Source organism: Ischnura elegans, chromosome 8, assembly GCF_921293095.1.
Source record: "Ischnura elegans chromosome 8, ioIscEleg1.1, whole genome shotgun sequence".
In the NCBI taxonomy this organism is placed as follows: Eukaryota; Metazoa; Arthropoda; class Insecta; order Odonata; family Coenagrionidae; genus Ischnura; species Ischnura elegans.
Window position 1 is genome coordinate 104,382,064 of NC_060253.1, and position 17,345 is coordinate 104,399,408.

Consider the following 17,345-nt stretch of genomic DNA (forward strand, 5'->3'; position numbering starts at 1 on the left):
CACAAGAGTTCAAACTTTATACTTGAGGAGAAAAAGCATTTACTTCACATTAATAGGATTAAATATTAGCATTATGTGAATGTTTCAATTAGCCCTGTAGGACCTTACCCAATGTTCAACTCCGGTTATTTTCTATTTGAAATTCTCATATAATTCCTCCTACAGTTCTAAGTTGAGAAATTTATCTGCTGTATCATTGAATATTAACTGTAACACAAATGGTAGTCAAGATCAGTGGCGGTTTTGGGGGATAACCCCCCCCCCCCCCCACCCCCCAGAGCTCAGTTAAATTTTTAATTTTAATCCATTTTACTTTTTTGGATCAGTACTATTACTTATAGAATAGTGTTAGGATTAGTCAAATATCCCTCAGGAAGGCATAAAACTCACCATTTTGAACCATTATTCTTAAAAATTTTCTGGAGTCGGGCCGCCGCTACTCATGCTTACCCGGGTTGGTATGCAATACCCCCACACCCATAAGTATTAGTTGCACCTAAAACCCCCCTAGCCTTAATTCCTGGGTGCGCCCCTGGTCAAGATGTTTGATCCAGCTAAATTTCATGTTCCACATAGTTACAGTATCTCCCACCTTTTGCTTGCTGGGAAAATCCTCTTCCAGTTCTACTTCCACAACACTGAAAGGGTCTAGCCGGTTAAGATGGTGAAAAGTGCCCCCCGAGATTTTGAAAAATAAAAAATATACACATAAAGTGCATCAAAAATAATATGTTTCCCCAAAGTTTCAGGCCTCAACAATGGAAAATAACTCCAAAAAAAATTGAAACACAATTTTTAGTTTTTTAACCATATCTCCAGTATTTATTTCTTTAAAATCGTTATCGTGATTTTAAAATGAAAATAGTTACGTTTTACCATCCTGATTTTTTTCATAAATTTTTGATCCAAAACTCAACTTTTACATAAGTTTGAAATTTTCAAAATTAAATTAAAAAATTTAGGAAACAAAAGTCACGCCGAAAAAAATATACATATGTTGTCACCCCTACCCTGAAGTATAATCTTAAATTTTTCAGATTTTTAAAATTGGTGGAACACGGTCAAAAACACGAATAACTGCTTCGCGCCATTTGCATCTATGTATTCCAAAAGGATGTTTGATTTGATTGTTGAGAGCAACTATTGTTGATCAGTTTCTAATATTATCGATTAAGAATAAACATTAACATGAACAATGCCTATCACACTTAGATTGATCGTAATTATTTTTTATAACCATACTGTTAAACTTTAAATTCCTAATTACTGCGCGAATATGACAGAAGCGGTGATAATTGGTATATCGCAGAGTCCTCTGGATTGTTGATAATACACTACAAAGTTGAGTCGTCGCATCCTACCATCTTTGTTCTCTGCACTTGTTGTTTACACATAGAAAGTGAATGTGGCTGGCAGTTGCTCGGCAAGATATTCCGTTATTTGTAGTAGAAATACGGCACAATAGGTTGTAGTTCGGCTCCTAATTGCTCCATTAGCACCAAGGACGTGTTTAAAAATTTAAGTTTCCCTCAAAATACTGAGAGAAGAGCGAAATGGCTTCAAATATGCCGAAGGGACAAGTGACACCAAGCAACGTCTTCCCGCCTACGTGAGGTAAGTTTTTCTACACTTAATGGTTCCTTTAATACTATTACCTTAAATTTTTATTAGTGTTGATCCACGTATTTCAATTATTAGGTTTGAACTGTGCATAAGTAGTAATTTTAAAAAATATGTGTTCCGGTTCAGATAATCCGGCGAGGTTCTTGACGAGTGTTATGTGCTCCTGTGTTTTCTATTCATCAATGGAATATGTGGACCCTATGAGGTAGTAGTGTAGAGAACTGCCATCCAGAGGACTCTGGTATATCGCCTTTTCGAATATGCATACTGGCCGTTTCCCTGGAAAAATCATTGCGCAGGTTAGTACCCAGTCAACACAGGAGTCGTGATGAGGTCATATAAGAGGTCGTACGTGAGACCTCTTTTAGACTCGACTCTAGGAGGTCTTAAAGAGGTCTTCACGGCTCATGCTGTGTGACTCTTGTTCGACTCGACTAGTAGTAGGTCTAAAGGTCTGGTTACACGGATATTTACACGTACAAGTTAATGTACGAGTGCATTTCCCAAATAATGAGGGTGAACTTGCCTCTGAACGTAAGACATTAAAAAAATAGAGGACGTATAATGTCTTTGAGATATACTAAATCGAGGAGACATTTATAGACCAAAGATTGGACCAATGGATTATTAAGTACATTTTTTTCTTAATTCTCCACCATTCCAACGGTGTGGGTATATTTCTCCTGTATTCTTATTTCCCCTGTAACTTCGTAATTCCGCGCGGAATAAATTTAAAATGGCGGTATTGCGAAAATACGAACGGAAAGTTACACCATAGTTACACAATCGGCCCCCTTGTGGTAGACCACAGAAACGACACATTCAGTTGTTAGCTGGCGTGGGCGCGTGGGTTTCCTTGTGATTCGGTGTGTTTGTTTTGCGACTCGGCTTCTTGTATTATTTGACCTCTGCTTCGTTTGGACTTTGCTCTCCTGTTTTGACCTCCGCACCTGATTGAACTACCCTAACGGAACCTTTATTGACTTCGCGCGTAATTTGGACCTCTCTCTCCCGTTTTCGACCCTCGCACCGCTTTGGACATTCCGCTCAGTGAATCTATTTTGACCCTGCCTCCTTCGGACTTTCTTTGATTTTCACCCTGCCTGAATCGGACTATTGCATCGTTTTACTTGCCCGATTTTTCTGGGTCTGTTTTGACATTTGGTGGACTTGAGTGTCGTCGTAGGACGCGTGCGTGCCCGGACATCGTCTTGAATTTCCGAGGTCAGTTTGGTTCGTATGCATTCCTTTTGCACAATTTATAATAATGAGTTCGCAATGAAATATATTTACGTGACTAATTTTTTTCTCGCCCTGCTGTTGAACCCTTCACGGAATCGGGACATGTTTTGGATCATCCTTCTTTGCTCTTCCTTTGGATTCCTAAAAAAATATTATCACCATACCTTCTTTGGACCGCTCTACTGATCCGGCTTTGTTTCGACCCGTTTTTCCTGGGATCGGCTTGTTTTATCGGACCCTCGTGTGCATCTTGCACCTCGTCTGGTTCGCAGAAAGTGTACATCGTGCTGAAAATCGAGGTGAGTAACGTTCATACAATACTAATATCGGCAAATGAGCGATAGGGTCGTCTGGGAGAAAATTCTCCCAGACTGGACTTTATCGCACAAACACCCTTATTAAATATAATTAATTGCGGCGGGTGAGATGTGTTCATGAATTGTTTATTATATTCACCCTGATCTTGCTCTACATGTGCGTAAGGGTGTACCATGATGAAAATTCCAGTTTAATCTATTTTGAGGAACTAGAATAATATAATAATATGTAGAAACCATTAGCACAATTGATAAACAAAAATATGACACGGTACGACAGTCATGAAGGGAAATTATGTGTTGAATCTGTTTATCGACATATAAATAGAAATTATGGTTATTGACCATGACTCTTTTTATCAAACATACCAAACATAATTCTACGGTGGAAAATAGTGGCTGCCGGCTATCACAATATCAGCCTGAAATTTTAGCATAAGATTACATTAGAATTTTTCGGCCCCGAGGTGTTAAGATTTTTTTGAACAGGACTGTACATTTTAAATGTGTATTTAATGCTAACATTACCCAGTCAGCACACGAGGTATTATATACATATTTTTTAAGTCAATCTTGGTAAACTATGTAAAGTATATTGAAATATGTAAAATTTACATATCATATACTCGAAAATATTTACATGGAAAATGTTGTTAACTTTTATTTTAGGTCAACATAAAATGCTGTCTTATTTAATACGTGATTGATTTAAACCTATTTTCTGACCCATTTATCGATGCATTTAATGTAAACTGAATGTAAATTATTTACATTCCATATACTTTTAGAATTGACGTAAAATATACATATATTTACGTCCAATATACATAAACCATTTTCATGGATTCATGCCAGATAGTTCATTTACTGGACTACCCACACAGCAGAGGATATTCCAGGAATATCCCATTTTGATCCCCAATATTCCTATTTCGTCCAAGGGTTATTGCAAACCATTACGGGATATTCCTGGAATATCCTATTTTGATCCCCTATATTCCTATTTCGCCCACGGACATTGGAAACCATTGTGGGATATTCGCGGACTATTTTTTGACAATAGGCTTTTGTGTTCGTAATAACTGAGTCATAGGTGTTACTAAATGATATTGTAACAAAATAAGAATAACTACTTGACCCTTTCGAGACGGGGGAGTTTTCACTGCTGTACTGAGCCCCAAGAGAGACTTCTTTCTAGTGGTACGGAGCAGGGGGTTCCTCTTTTTTTGCACGTTCGCAAACGCAGTTCCAGAAATGCACTAGAGGAACACAGTAGAGCACCTACCTAGGGTGTTTGCCTTTCTGTTCTGGAACACTCATGAGCGCTATCCAACTGGGCTGTGTTGTAACGCAGGTGAACGCCCGAGAAAATGCCTACCACCTTTGTTTTATCATTTCTGTTCGGAACATCCAAGAACGCTGTCCGCCTGGGTTGCCATGAAATGCAGATTTATTCAAAGATCAATCAATTCCCTTAAGATGTAAAAAAATCCTGCCATGAAAAGTTTTCCTCGTTTCATAAAGAAGAATGCTTTTCAAAATGTGATTTCACTCGTGCTTTTTAATCTACTGAGGCGATGACACAAAAAAGATATATTTCTCAGTGGGATTTATTCCTCAAGTCGTAAGGCGAAACTTAATTTTTTGAATGCCAAGATTGACTCCCGCCCGCGATTTCGACCTATCGATTTGGGATACCATCGATGGTCGATTCCACCAATAGTCGATTTCCATCGATACACACATGGCGCACATGCGTCCCTTAACTACTTCGACGCACACCTGCTGCAACGATTGATGTTACGTTAACTGTGTTGTGTTCGTCGTTAGCGAAATTGATCCTGCCGAAGTTTATCAACCTCTAAAGCTCTTCTTTTACCTGTTTCACCAGCACCTGCGTAGTCATCTACCGTTACAACGAAATTTGTAGTGTTGTTTTTTTCGAAACTTCTCCAACAAAAGTTTATCAACCGCTGAAGTTCTCTTTTTTCTTCCTTCACCAGAATCTGGGTAAGTAGAAGTGTTGCTCATTGCAACAATTTTTATTTTAAGTGAAGCGTATTCTTAATATTTTCAACCTTCTTACACTTCCTGAGACAGCTCAGTCAATCATCTTTTCAATCCATCTTCTGTGGATTGAAAAACGTTGCATATGCTTACCCTTAATTTTATTTTTATGCTTGACGCATTTTATCACTGTATGGTGGGAGGATTATGAAGAAAAACTTCCCGGCTTAACTATTTATTGAGTCATTTAAAGTTATTTCCATTTTTTAAATTCGCTGTCGAGTCATAAGTTTAGCTTCCTTCAAAATGTAATCATATTTGTTGAAGGGGTATTTTAGTCTTTAGGTTTGTACACATTGGTTTTAAGTTATTGCGAATTAAATTCTCACATCAAATTAGTACTTCGAATTTTCAATGTGAATAACTTGTCAATTTTTACACTTAGAACAGATTTTTTCGAAATTTCCTTTGTTGACTGTTGGGGGATTTCATCTCAAATCAGGCAGAGGGGTGTCAGGTGACCATCACCGATTTCTCTGAAATTTATATATGTGAAAGCAGTATCCTTATGATGAATAATGATGCCTTTATCTCAGCTCAGAACCGAACCGTCATAAAGTTACCTTCCTTTGAACATTGCAGTGTCAGGCCTCACAGTAAAAAAATGAAAAATCACATAAATGCTGATTACTAAGGAACCATGGCCTGTAATGCAGTGGTTATTGTTTCATTTTGAAGAAAATTCATTCATGCACATTATGGCATAACTTGCAAGTCATTTGAAGCAATAATAAACAAATAGGACTTGTTTAAACAATAAAAATTAGTCATTATTTAACAATTTATTACTAAAAAAAGGCCACCTTTTATTTTCTTTAAAATTTCTCAGGGGGTAGTTTAAATGTTCTGCTTTCAATTAAAAAAATAAAAAAAGGTAGTATTTTTATACTTTTTGTTTTAAGGCATGTCAAATTTAGGCATGTTTTAGACTCTTTTACACCAAGATTGCATACCTTCATGGGGATAAAAAATGAAGTTCCATTCTACATAGCATTCATAACAGTGAAAAGTTCATATCTGAATGATTGGTTACATCTATTGAGTGAAAGCAAGTTCAATCTTGTTTACTTCCACGGCATCCAATGTGTGCAAACACCCACTGCTACCGGCTGGAAACTGTGAATGAGTCGCAATTTGCACAGAGTATTTTTCAATGGCACTTCACATAAGTCTTCTACTTTGGGCCATGTGAAACTATTCGATGGACCTTGTGGATGTATAAGCAAGACACTAATGTCATTCTCTTCTAAAGACACTGCAGTGATTTTTGAAATTGACCAGGTTTTTCGGAAACACACAAGTCATTCATGGTGAGATTTTGAGTACTGTACATATGTCATTATATCTGAATTTGTTAGAGTCACAGCCTGTTTGATTGTGTGCATTACAGAGCGAGCTTTAGTTGTCCCGTGTCTGTTAACTACCAAGACATAAAACTGTCGATGCCATGTACAGGTGCTACTTTCACCGCCTGACACTGCAATGTTCAAAGGACGGTAACTTTATGACGGTTCGGTTCTGAGCTGAGATAAAGGCATCATTATTCATCATAAGAATACTGCTTTCACATATATAAATTTCAGAGAAATCGGTGATGGTCACCTGACATGATTTTGTGCAATCTGCCTGATTTGAGATGAAATTGCCCTGTTGGCATTTATATAGCTTTAGGGAAAATCCCATTAATAGAGATTACTTTTTAACAAAATGACTAACTTTAATTAGAAAAATTAGATGTATCACTAATAGATTTTAATAAAGTGTTTATCTAATATTGTTCACAGGTGTAGTAAGAAAGAATTTTCCAAATGCCAATTATGAAGAAATACGAGGAAAAGTGAGCTGGTTCTTCATGGATTCTGTTGACCTTAAGGAAGGATGATTAGGCAAAAACATTGATATTGATCCTATTGGCCTTTATTTTTCGTATATATTGAACAAGGGCATTTCTTACGGTATCTGTTATTTATCAACACTTATCAAAATATTCAGAAAATATTTGGCTGGTTTTATTTGTAATCGAAATTCTGACTACTTCTTGAACTGACTTTTAACTTACAATGCTTATTGAATTTACTCATGCAATACGATCGTTTTTTTTTACATTTGATGGATAGACTGAGTAAATAATTCCGTGAGAGAATCCACTAAAACCTCTTGACAATAATTAAGCACCAGAGGTGGAATACCATCTGGGCCTGGCCCCTTTGTTGTGTCTAATGAATTAAATTTCTTATATATTTCTGAGATTGTGTGGTATATTTGTAAAAATATGTGTAATATTTAGTTAAATAAAATTGTTTTGTCAAAGCAGCACTCTATGTGTTTTCTATTTTCTCCGTAGACCATGTTAAACCAGAATCTCACTGATTTTATTCTTTATTTAATTATTTGTCAGGTAGAAGTCTAAAACAAACTGGTAAGTGTTCCCACAGTGTTCCAGAACAATGCAAAACACATTAGCATGTTACATTATGTTGATGAAGGCTCTCTACTTCCTAGACAGGATGTTCTCAAATGCATGTAAACGCCTCAAAATGCTGAAGCTGTCCCTCACACTAAATGGCACAATGGATGCACTAGTACTTCCATGATTGCACTAAATACATACTGCCACCAGAACAGAGTTTTTAGTTTTTGTTTTAATAATTTCGATACTTTTTGGATATTCATGCAATATTATTGGATGAAAATTGGATATTAGGTAATATACAAAAGGATATTACATATGGCAACTTCGGATATTATGTGGAGATCTAGGCAATGTTGTTGGATGAAAATTTACATTCCAGATACATATATCATTGACGTATTATTTATGTATATCATTTACGTAAATTGACGTATTAGTAATACGTATTATTTACAAAATAAAGTGGGACATATAGACGTATTATTGATGTATTCAATATCAAAGCAATACGTATCATTTACTTAAGATTTACTTTGGCTCAAAGTAAATAATACATATTATATACTTCTGTGTGCTGACTGGGTAATGTTTATCTGCCTGGGATATGAATAATATAATTTTATTGTGACATTTAAATATCTGGCCTTTAAAACATACTCTATCCCTTTGAATTTGCTATTCCTCCTGCAGGTTGAAATTGATATGAGGAAGCAGAAATCATTCCTTGATCTCTCGGAGAGTCAAAAATATAGAAGGCTTAAGAAAATACGACTACAATTCAACAGCTCTGGTAGTACTGCCGGTGAACTGGATGCATTGCCTAATCACTCTACTGGTGACGTGGATGCATTGCCTAATCACTTTGATGAAATAGACGTTGCTCATCTGCATTCACCTTCAGAACACACTGATATCTTACCTTCAGTCACAGACTTGCCCTCAACTCCAGTTGTTGATAATGATCAGTCACCTGAAAGGGATATTGCCCGTGGAACATTAGAACCACAGTTTCATGCCAATGAAAGTCAATTAAAGAACGCCCTTGCCCATTGGAGCATTGAAAACAATGTAGCTCATAGTACTGTGGACAAGCTGTTAAAAATATTGGTCTCAGAAGGTAAGCTGGAGGGTCTTCCTACCACTGCTAGAGCATTGTTATGCACACCAAGAAGCAACAACTTAAAAAAAACTAGTTGTGGCGAATATTTGCATTATGGCCTAAAAAAGGCATTGGGTGAACAATTGCAGAAAGTGGATAGTGATTGCTTCAGTGACGTTATTGAAATAGATTTAAACATTGATGGCCTCCCTTTAGCAAAAAGCAGTAGAAGTGTGTTTTGGGCTATTTTAGGACGGATATATTGTAAAAAAGTACAGCTATCCCCATTTGTAATAGGAGTACATCACAGCTATGGAAAATTAACTTTAACGCCACAAGAATTGCTTAAAGAATTGGTAGAAGAGTTCAAAATGTTGCAGGAAAGTGGATTTCAAAATGACAAAAAGTCATTTGGAATAAAAATAAGAGCTATCATTTGTGACACTCCTGCCCGCTCATTTGTTACAGCCACTAAGGGTCACATGGGTTTTAACTGTTGTGGAAAATGCATTCAGAAAGGGTATGAGAGCAACCATCGTATCATCCTCAGTGACTTGAACTGTCAGCTTAGAACTGATGAGTCATTCCGTTGCCGGGCAGACATTGGACATCATGTGGGTGTTTCCCCGTTTGAAGAAATTGCAGAGTTGGGAATGGTCAGCCAATTTCCCCTAGATTACATGCATTTAGTTTGTTTAGGTGTTATGAAGAAGCTGCTACTGCTTTGGAGAAAGGGGAATGCCGAGTTGAAACTACCACCTCGTAGAAGGGAGTGCCTTTCCAGGCGATTAATCTCAGTTGCCTCATGGATTGGTGTTGAATTTGCACGAAAAACCAGAAACTTTGATGATGTCTGCCGATACAAGGCAACAGAATTCCGGCTCTTTCTTCTTTATGTGGGACCCTCTCTTCTGCATAACTATCTGCCAGAGAAGTATTTAAGGCATTTTCTTTGTCTTCACGTAGCTATTTCAATTCTCTGTGATGAAGTAAACTGCATTGTGTACAATGAATATGCCAGAAGTTTGCTTATGTATTTTGTGAAGTCTTTTAGCAAGTTATATGGCAAAGAAGCACTCACATATAATGTTCACAACCTAATTCATTTGGCCAATGATGTGAAAGGACTAGGTTGTCCTTTGGATGCATTTAGTGCATTTCCATTTGAAAATCACTTGGGAGTCATGAAAAGGGCTCTTAGGAAACAGGTAAAACCTCTTTCACAGTTGCATAACCGCCTGCATGAAAAGTCAATGCTTAAAAAGCCCGAGGGTCATCCAATCAAGAAGTACCCAATTATGTTGAAGCCACTAAATAAAAAGATTGCTGGGTTGTGTGCAGCATATGAAAAATTAGAGTTCAACCATTTTGTGTTATCTAGTAAAAGTACTGCAAACAATTGCTGCTTCTTGAGAACTAAGGAGCTTGTAAAAATAGCAGTGATAGGAGTAAAGAATGACACTCCTGTTGTGATTGGCAATGTGCTAGAGGAATCGGAAAGCATGCCATTTTATCCATTGGATTCTCGTTCCTTGGATATTCATGTCGGAGGGAAGTGGAGTACAGAAAAAATTATCAATGTTGACCAGATTCTTTCCAAGGCTATTCGCCTACCATATAGCAGTGAAAAAGTCTGCTATTTTCCCTTGCTGCATACTCATACAGCATGAAAGAAAAATTATTTGAAGAAAAGAGGTGTTCCTGTACATTTGGAAATGTTAAACCTTGGTCTTCTGGTTTGTAGTTCTATACTATATCCACGGATGTATTGGTATACCAAAAGTTTGATATTATATTATTATGCTTCTTACTTCAATTGCAGATGTACTACTATGTTGTGTTAGCTGAAGACTGGTGTGCATCTATTCCCAGCAGCTGGATTAATGAAGTAGAAGGAGTCTACAGGTGGCCAAGAAATGTGTCATCGAGGACTGCTGTTTCTCGTCAGCTTGAGCCTGATGCTACCTGGCATAAAGATACCTATGATAGAATACTAGGGCCTTATGGTATGATAATACAAAATTTTTTCTAATGGTGGACAGATTTGAGAGGAAGTGAAACTAAATTCATTCTTTCACTCCAGATACCGAGGAGCAAGCACGAAAAGTGGAGAGCAGAATGGCTCAGGTTAGCACTGAGGATGAGGATCATATACTCTGGGCAACCCAAGGGAACAAAGGGAAGAGGCAGAGAAAAAGGAAACATTTTGATGATATGGTGGAACTTGGAAGTGAAGGTAGGAATATGTTCCATCATGAATACTGGATGGTTCCTCATCCACTGAGGATTGGATATTCTTGGTGGATAAGGATCTACTGCTCCTCAGCCTCAATAGGAGTTATCTTTTATTTGTCGATTTTTGTAGCTCATTGTTTATGGTATTCAGGCTTTTGGTTTTGCAATCAATTAATTTCATAGTATTAGGCAACAGTTTCGCCGTGCTAAGCTGCTGGTTTCGTCAGGCTTTCAAGAACAACAAAAGTTGTTTGTTGTTCTTAAAAGCCTGACGAAAGAGTAATTGTTCTCCAAATATGTTCTTTTATTCTAGGTGATGATCTTTTAGATAAGTTGCCCCCTCCACCTGTGGGATTGTCTCGTGGAGAACACACTAAAGGCATTCAAAGGCCTCAGTGCAGTGGAAGCATTAAAAAATCATCAAATACTATGAAGTCGGGCATCATTGAAAATGGTTGGTTTTCTCAATAATGTATGGACAAAGTTTGTGTTGAAGGAATTTAAATAGTCCCAATAATGATGCCTTACCTTTGCCTTCCAGAAGTTCATGAAAATTGTGCATCTAAAAGTGGACCAAGTTCGGTCAAAATTAATGTGGAAACGAATGGTAGGAAATATATTAATGATGGATGATAATGGATTATGTAATTTGTCATTCAGAAGGTGATTTGCAGAAAGAGGTTATATTTGGCATTGAATTGCTATTTTTGTTTTCAGGTCTTGGTGGTGACAATGAAGAAGGACCTCTGCCTTCTCCTATAGAGACAGATGACGTTGGAGGAGGTATTTTTACTTCAAATCTTGGTTTTAATATGTCTTTATCAATCAGTTTAATCCCTGCATTGCATACTATATTTCAGAATATAGCATTGCAGCTCTAATGAAAAGAGAATTTGCAAATTTGCATGCCAGATTAGATAATATGGAAAGGAAGAATGAGACGCTAAGTAATAAGCTTGACTTTGTGCTGGCATTCCTTCAAAATGAAGGATTAGAGAGTTATTCTGGTGCCCAAATGTCGAGCACATTAGATGCTCTGCCAACTTTTCCATTAAAGTCAGTCAGAGAAATTACAACTTTTGAGGGAAAACTACTGAGTGATGAGCAAGCCCGGAAACAGTTGGTGAGCCATATCTTCAATTGATTCATATTTCTTAAGATGTGAAATATATTGTTTCTATGCAAGGTTTTCATTGTAGTAATGAGCCATGAATTTTAAACATTTTCCTGAAATAATAAGCATTATGAATTTTAAACATTTTCCTGAAATAATAAGCATTGTGAATTCCTTAGGAACTGGGTATGATGATCCAAAACATTCTAATTGAGATCTTTCTTGCACTTCGCAGAAGCTGAAAGTAAAACTCATTGGAGGAGCAAGTGGAGATGCCCACCTGAGGAGGGTGTTGTCGACCCTCCTGACTAATGAGTTAGCATATCAACTGACGTGGACTGGTCCACAGCATGGGAGCAAGAAAGGAGGGTGCTCCCAAGATACCATGTCTTTAAGAACTACTAAGTTTGCAGATACATTGATTGGTATGAATAAGTTTTCCTCCTGAATGGTATTTAGGTGGCTTATGAAGTCTACTTAATCATTTCCTCAGCCTTATAGTTATTTTCTATCACCCTTATGATGAATATATTTTCCAGCTGCTGTAATGGAGTCCCATTGTTCAAGCAACATTGCCAGCTTGGAGAGAGTAGCCAAGCAGTGGCTGCAGCATGCAGGAGACCGTTTGAAGTATGCCGAAAAAAAAAATGTTCCTGCTGTTTAGTTGTTGATATTGTTCCCATTTCGTGTCCAATAAAAAATTGTTCATGCCTGTAAAGTGAATTATATGTCTACTTATGACTTCCCATGCTTCCTTCCATTAGTGGTTTAGTTGCCTTTATTGTCAGTTCGTTTTATAATTTCAGGTGATTTATTAACAGGATGAGGAATGCATTTGTTAATTCAGCCTCTGCCAGCTTAACATCTAGGTAATTGATACTATTTGCCAAGGAACCAAAACCTTGGGAGATTGGTTGATGGCTGTCTACTTTTTTAACTGGAAACTTTTCTCTAAATGGTTATTTCTATTGAGTAGGTTAATGTTTTGGTATTTTTATACCTCTCCCTAGTGTGTTTGAATGTGTAGCTACTCTATTTCCTTTTTAATAACAAAGAAGATTGGTTTCTTTCACTGCTTTTTTCCAGTAATATTCATGGTCAGTAAGTTTTAGAACAACGGAATTACTATATTATTAACAGACGGTACTGTGGTCTCCCGGGGGTTATATAGGCAACCCGGCGTATTATGAATCGATTTTAGCGCCATCTTTCGGTATAATTAAGCGATGATAGATCGTAGTTCTACCATCAATCAACAGATGGCGCCCCCTTCGCAGCTACGGTCTTATAGGAGTCTTACGGGACCTCATGCTGGAGGTCTTTAGGAGTCTTACGTGACATCCTTCATGACTCTTGTATGATTGCATAAGACCTCATAAAGACCTCCTCATGAGGCATTTGAGACCGTGTCATAAGACTCATACAAATTTGTATGAGCTCTTTAAGACTTCACATAGGACTCATGTGTGTTGACTGGGTATGTATTGAAAACATTTGTTGAAATTGCGAGAATCCGAGCCTGCAGTTAGAGGAGGGCCTATTTTCCCCCCTGATAGCAGCACATGCTCTCGTGCGTTGTAGCAATTCACCGCTTTTCACGAAGCAATTTTGACTCTGCTTTCGTATATACGTAAGATTGCGCAGTGATGTGACCGGAGTAAAACGGCCTAAGTCATACTAGTACACCATTTACGGCACAAAATATCTTTGAACTAGACCACGTCACTAATTTCCTAAGAAATTCCTTCATAAACTAAGCTGTGTTAAGCGACTTTTTGTGTGCGATTTTTTCCTTGCAGTGAATGCCACGCCTTACACATTTTAATCCATATTCTGTTTCCTTGTAGACATGACTGTCCATTAGAACAGATATATTGGCTTTAATGTAATGCTCTACCGATGAAGGTATTAACAGTATGTTTGTAAAACCAAGAAATAGAATGGGTATACAATGTAAAAATGAAGTCATATGCAGCAGTAGCTATGCTTTATTGCAAAATGATTTTTTTTTACATTTTAAAATTAATTGTAAACAATATCTCCATTATATAATACCATTCATAGAGAAGGGCGAAAAACACTATCTTTATTTTGTTACAATAAACATTTCGTCATACCATATGGTAACGATATCGTTAACATCACAATCTCTAACCCTGTCAGTTATTTAATATAGGGTATCGTATCTCTTCGCGTTCCTAAACTGAGAAATGGAACCCTCTACGACTCAACTTCGTATGTCATAGGGCAGCAGCCTGGTTCTTTTGGAATACAATAATTGCACTTTTCTCAAGTTGAAATCCCGCCATTGCTCCTTCCGAATGTGGTGTCTCTGGTTCCTCTTCCGTCTCGGTGAATACCAGGTGCCAACGGACGAGATTATTCGACTGCCCTATTTTTTCTACGGAATTGGACTAACTCTTACAATGTACACGCATGTAGACTTTTATAATCAACATTCATGGAAACCTGTCTCTCACTTAGCAATTTATCCGAATAATTTTCTCTCTCAGTGCTGCACGTGACTCGTACGTATTGTTTCACATTCACTGATTAAGAAATTAGGCATCAGAGAAAGCCTATTGCTGGCATTAACAATGAGGAGGTGTCATTGTCTCGTCGAAAACCCTTCCCCGAATATTCTGTCATATTCTCATACTATTAGGAAGTTGGCTTAAATGTAGGTGATAAATACAAAGTTAATTAGAGTCAGGAGATCATTCTTAACAATCATTTTCGGCAGACGTATTTGTAGAAGCTTGGGGGCTTAACCTTTCGTCAGGCGCAGTATTGGAATTGCTGTGTTCAGGCACAATTTGCCTAGCAGGCAAAGATGTAAAATAACATAAATGACTCTTAGCGCGGCTCAGTAGTTCGCCTTTTAAACTCATAAGCGCCTTAACTAGCGTAGTCTAACACATAAATTAATTATTATTTGTTATGTATAATACAAGGATATACATATTATATATCCGATCAAGTTTTTATTTCGCTTTATTTTACCATTATTTTGCTTAATTATGCTTGGCAGGGAAAGTCTATTGCTTGCATTAACAATTAAATTCTTAACTGATATGTTGGCATAAATGCGAAAACCGAAAGGCTGCATGTAGCGTTAGAAAGCAAACAGATACTATGAGTATAAAAGGTCTATGACACCTATTGGCAAGAAAAGCGCCAAGTCTGTCAGATCCATTGCTCCCGAATGAAGATTAAAGTTTAACAGTATGGTTATAAACAATAAGGGCCCCCGCGCACTGGCAACTTTAATCATCGGCAACTAAACAATTTACTCAACCAAGAGTTGCTCGCTACCGCGCACTGGCGATTAAATAGTTGCCTCTCAGCTCAGTTTACAATGGATATCGTGGAAGCAAGTTGTGTTGTTGCGCTCATTTTGAGATAGCGAAAAAATAAGCAAAGGAACAAAATGTTTTGGGTACAGTATTTGTCCTTGTGGACTATCCTCTTTTTAGAGTAATTTAGATAAACTATACTGCAAGTAAAATTGGTAGAAATTCATAGAACTTTCGTTTAATCTAAAATTTTGTTGCCTTTAATTCCAATTCATTATCAAGTTACTTAAAAATGATCACAAATCCAATCACCTAAATAAAATAGATATCTTAATCAAATTAAATAAATCTGGTTTATATAGGTACCAGGAATGATCTTCAATAGCTTTAATCGCAAATTAGGCACTAGAGAAGCTGTAAAAATGGTGGAGTGGCTATTTAATATGGGACTAGATATCAGGGAAGAGATACATCCATCTAGTTATACATGGAAAGGAGACTAAACTATTGAAAAGAGACTATGCTGGATCGAGAAGCACATGAGGAGGGAACTCAAGAAAATAAAATATGACGCGAGCTAGGAAGGATTGGGCTGCAGTGAGTGGCGTAAATATGGGGGGTGAGGGGATAGATCCCCCCCAAACTATCAGAGGAAAAAAAGATATTTAAAAAATTACCTAGTACTGAAATATAGTAACTTTATCTGCTTAAATTTAAATTTTTAGCGCCAAAATTATGTAAAATGTATATCGTGGCATGTCATATTTCAAAAATTTTCCCACCCCATGCCATCTCATCCTCACCCCACCCCCAAAGCATATTCCTAGTTGCGTCACTGGCTGCAGTACAGCATTCTTTGGATTGCAATCACGGATGCAATACTGTGGAATCTTTGGGGATACACAGTGTTTCCTTGTTTTTGGTAATCCTCTGTTCAGAATCACTTACTAATCTTTGACATGTAAGTACGATTCCTCCATTAAATCCATGATAAATTTGAGTGAATTTTAAACGCTTTCCGCCTTTTATTAATTGTAATTTGCTTCTTTCAAACAACTTTCATTTTATAATGCTCACTAATTTTAAAAAATGTGAAATTGATAAGAACCTGAAAAGAGACTGAACCAGAAAATAAAGAAGAACGTTAGGATTATATTTCAGCATTAAATTTTAAACGAAAAATTAAGAAAAAAAGTGGTTCTATGGAGTAACCCACACCTGTGCATATTAGCTCCAAATTCGAACGATTGGCGCCGCCTCAGTCGAACTTAAGACTCGAATTTTAACATGGATTGCCGAATCTTTCCGTAGGGTATATGACCGTTGGTTGTGAATTTATGGCTTCCAAATTCAATCCAGGGCTTGTTCAATAAATTAAAGTACCGCAAATAATCCCAAAAGGTCGGAGCAACATTTGCAGTAAAATTGAGAAATGGGAAGAAAGAACGGAAGGAAAAAATTAAAGAAATGGTGGCGTCGGGTGAAGGTGTGACGCATACACCGTAGCGGAAGGACAAATCAACCTACCCAATGTGGTGTTTTTAAATATAAATCCCATTTCGAACAACAGAAATGATTGAAATAATTGAAGGTGTCGACTTGAACGAAGAAAAAGAAATGAATCAAGATCAGAAACGTAGATGGAATGCGAGAAATTCCAAGGCTCAGCATTATATAGTCTCTTGAGATTATTCTCAGCATTATATAGAGATCCTTGGTGTAATGTGCTGTGAAACAGTTGTAGTTGGAAAAGTAGAAAGGAGAAGAATAGGAAAGTGAAGAAAAGAATTTCGAAGAATCTCAAGAGCATAAAGAAAATCAAGATGAAGAAAATTTAATGAAAGGTGTTAAATGAAGGGAAGTTGTAACTATGTGTGTAAAATTATTCTGAGGCTGTTGTGTATTTATTTAATGGAAGTAAGTGAAGTTATAAATATAA

At 37.1% G+C, this 17,345-nt stretch overlaps 1 protein-coding gene across 7 annotated transcripts; it reads left to right on the plus strand.

Annotated features, from left to right (window-relative positions):
• Positions 1-2,261: 2,261 nt before the first annotated feature.
• LOC124164106 lies at positions 2,262-12,833 on the plus strand. 7 transcript variants are annotated; one of them, XM_046541284.1, is made up of 9 exons: positions 2,262-2,856; positions 3,138-3,164; positions 10,584-10,767; positions 10,845-10,997; positions 11,310-11,450; positions 11,538-11,603; positions 11,714-12,119; positions 12,346-12,535; positions 12,650-12,833. In XM_046541284.1, exons 3-7 carry the CDS (start codon positions 10,584-10,586, stop codon positions 11,875-11,877), a joined length of 708 nt encoding a protein of 235 aa, XP_046397240.1. In that variant the 5' UTR covers positions 2,262-2,856; positions 3,138-3,164; the 3' UTR covers positions 11,878-12,119; positions 12,346-12,535; positions 12,650-12,833. The 7 variants fall into 7 exon arrangements, with proteins under 7 accessions (XP_046397240.1, XP_046397239.1, XP_046397236.1 ...); XM_046541283.1 differs by having other exon boundaries at positions 2,262-2,847; XM_046541282.1 differs by lacking the exons at positions 2,262-2,856; positions 3,138-3,164 and adding an exon at positions 10,389-10,497 and having other exon boundaries at positions 12,346-12,561.
• Positions 12,834-17,345: the final 4,512 nt, after the last annotated feature.

Bases quoted from the DNA above. Each gene is read 5' to 3' on its own strand.
- LOC124164106 (XM_046541280.1), top strand. From the start codon at position 8,365: ATGAGGAAGCAGAAATCATTCCTTGATCTCTCGGAGAGTCAAAAATAT.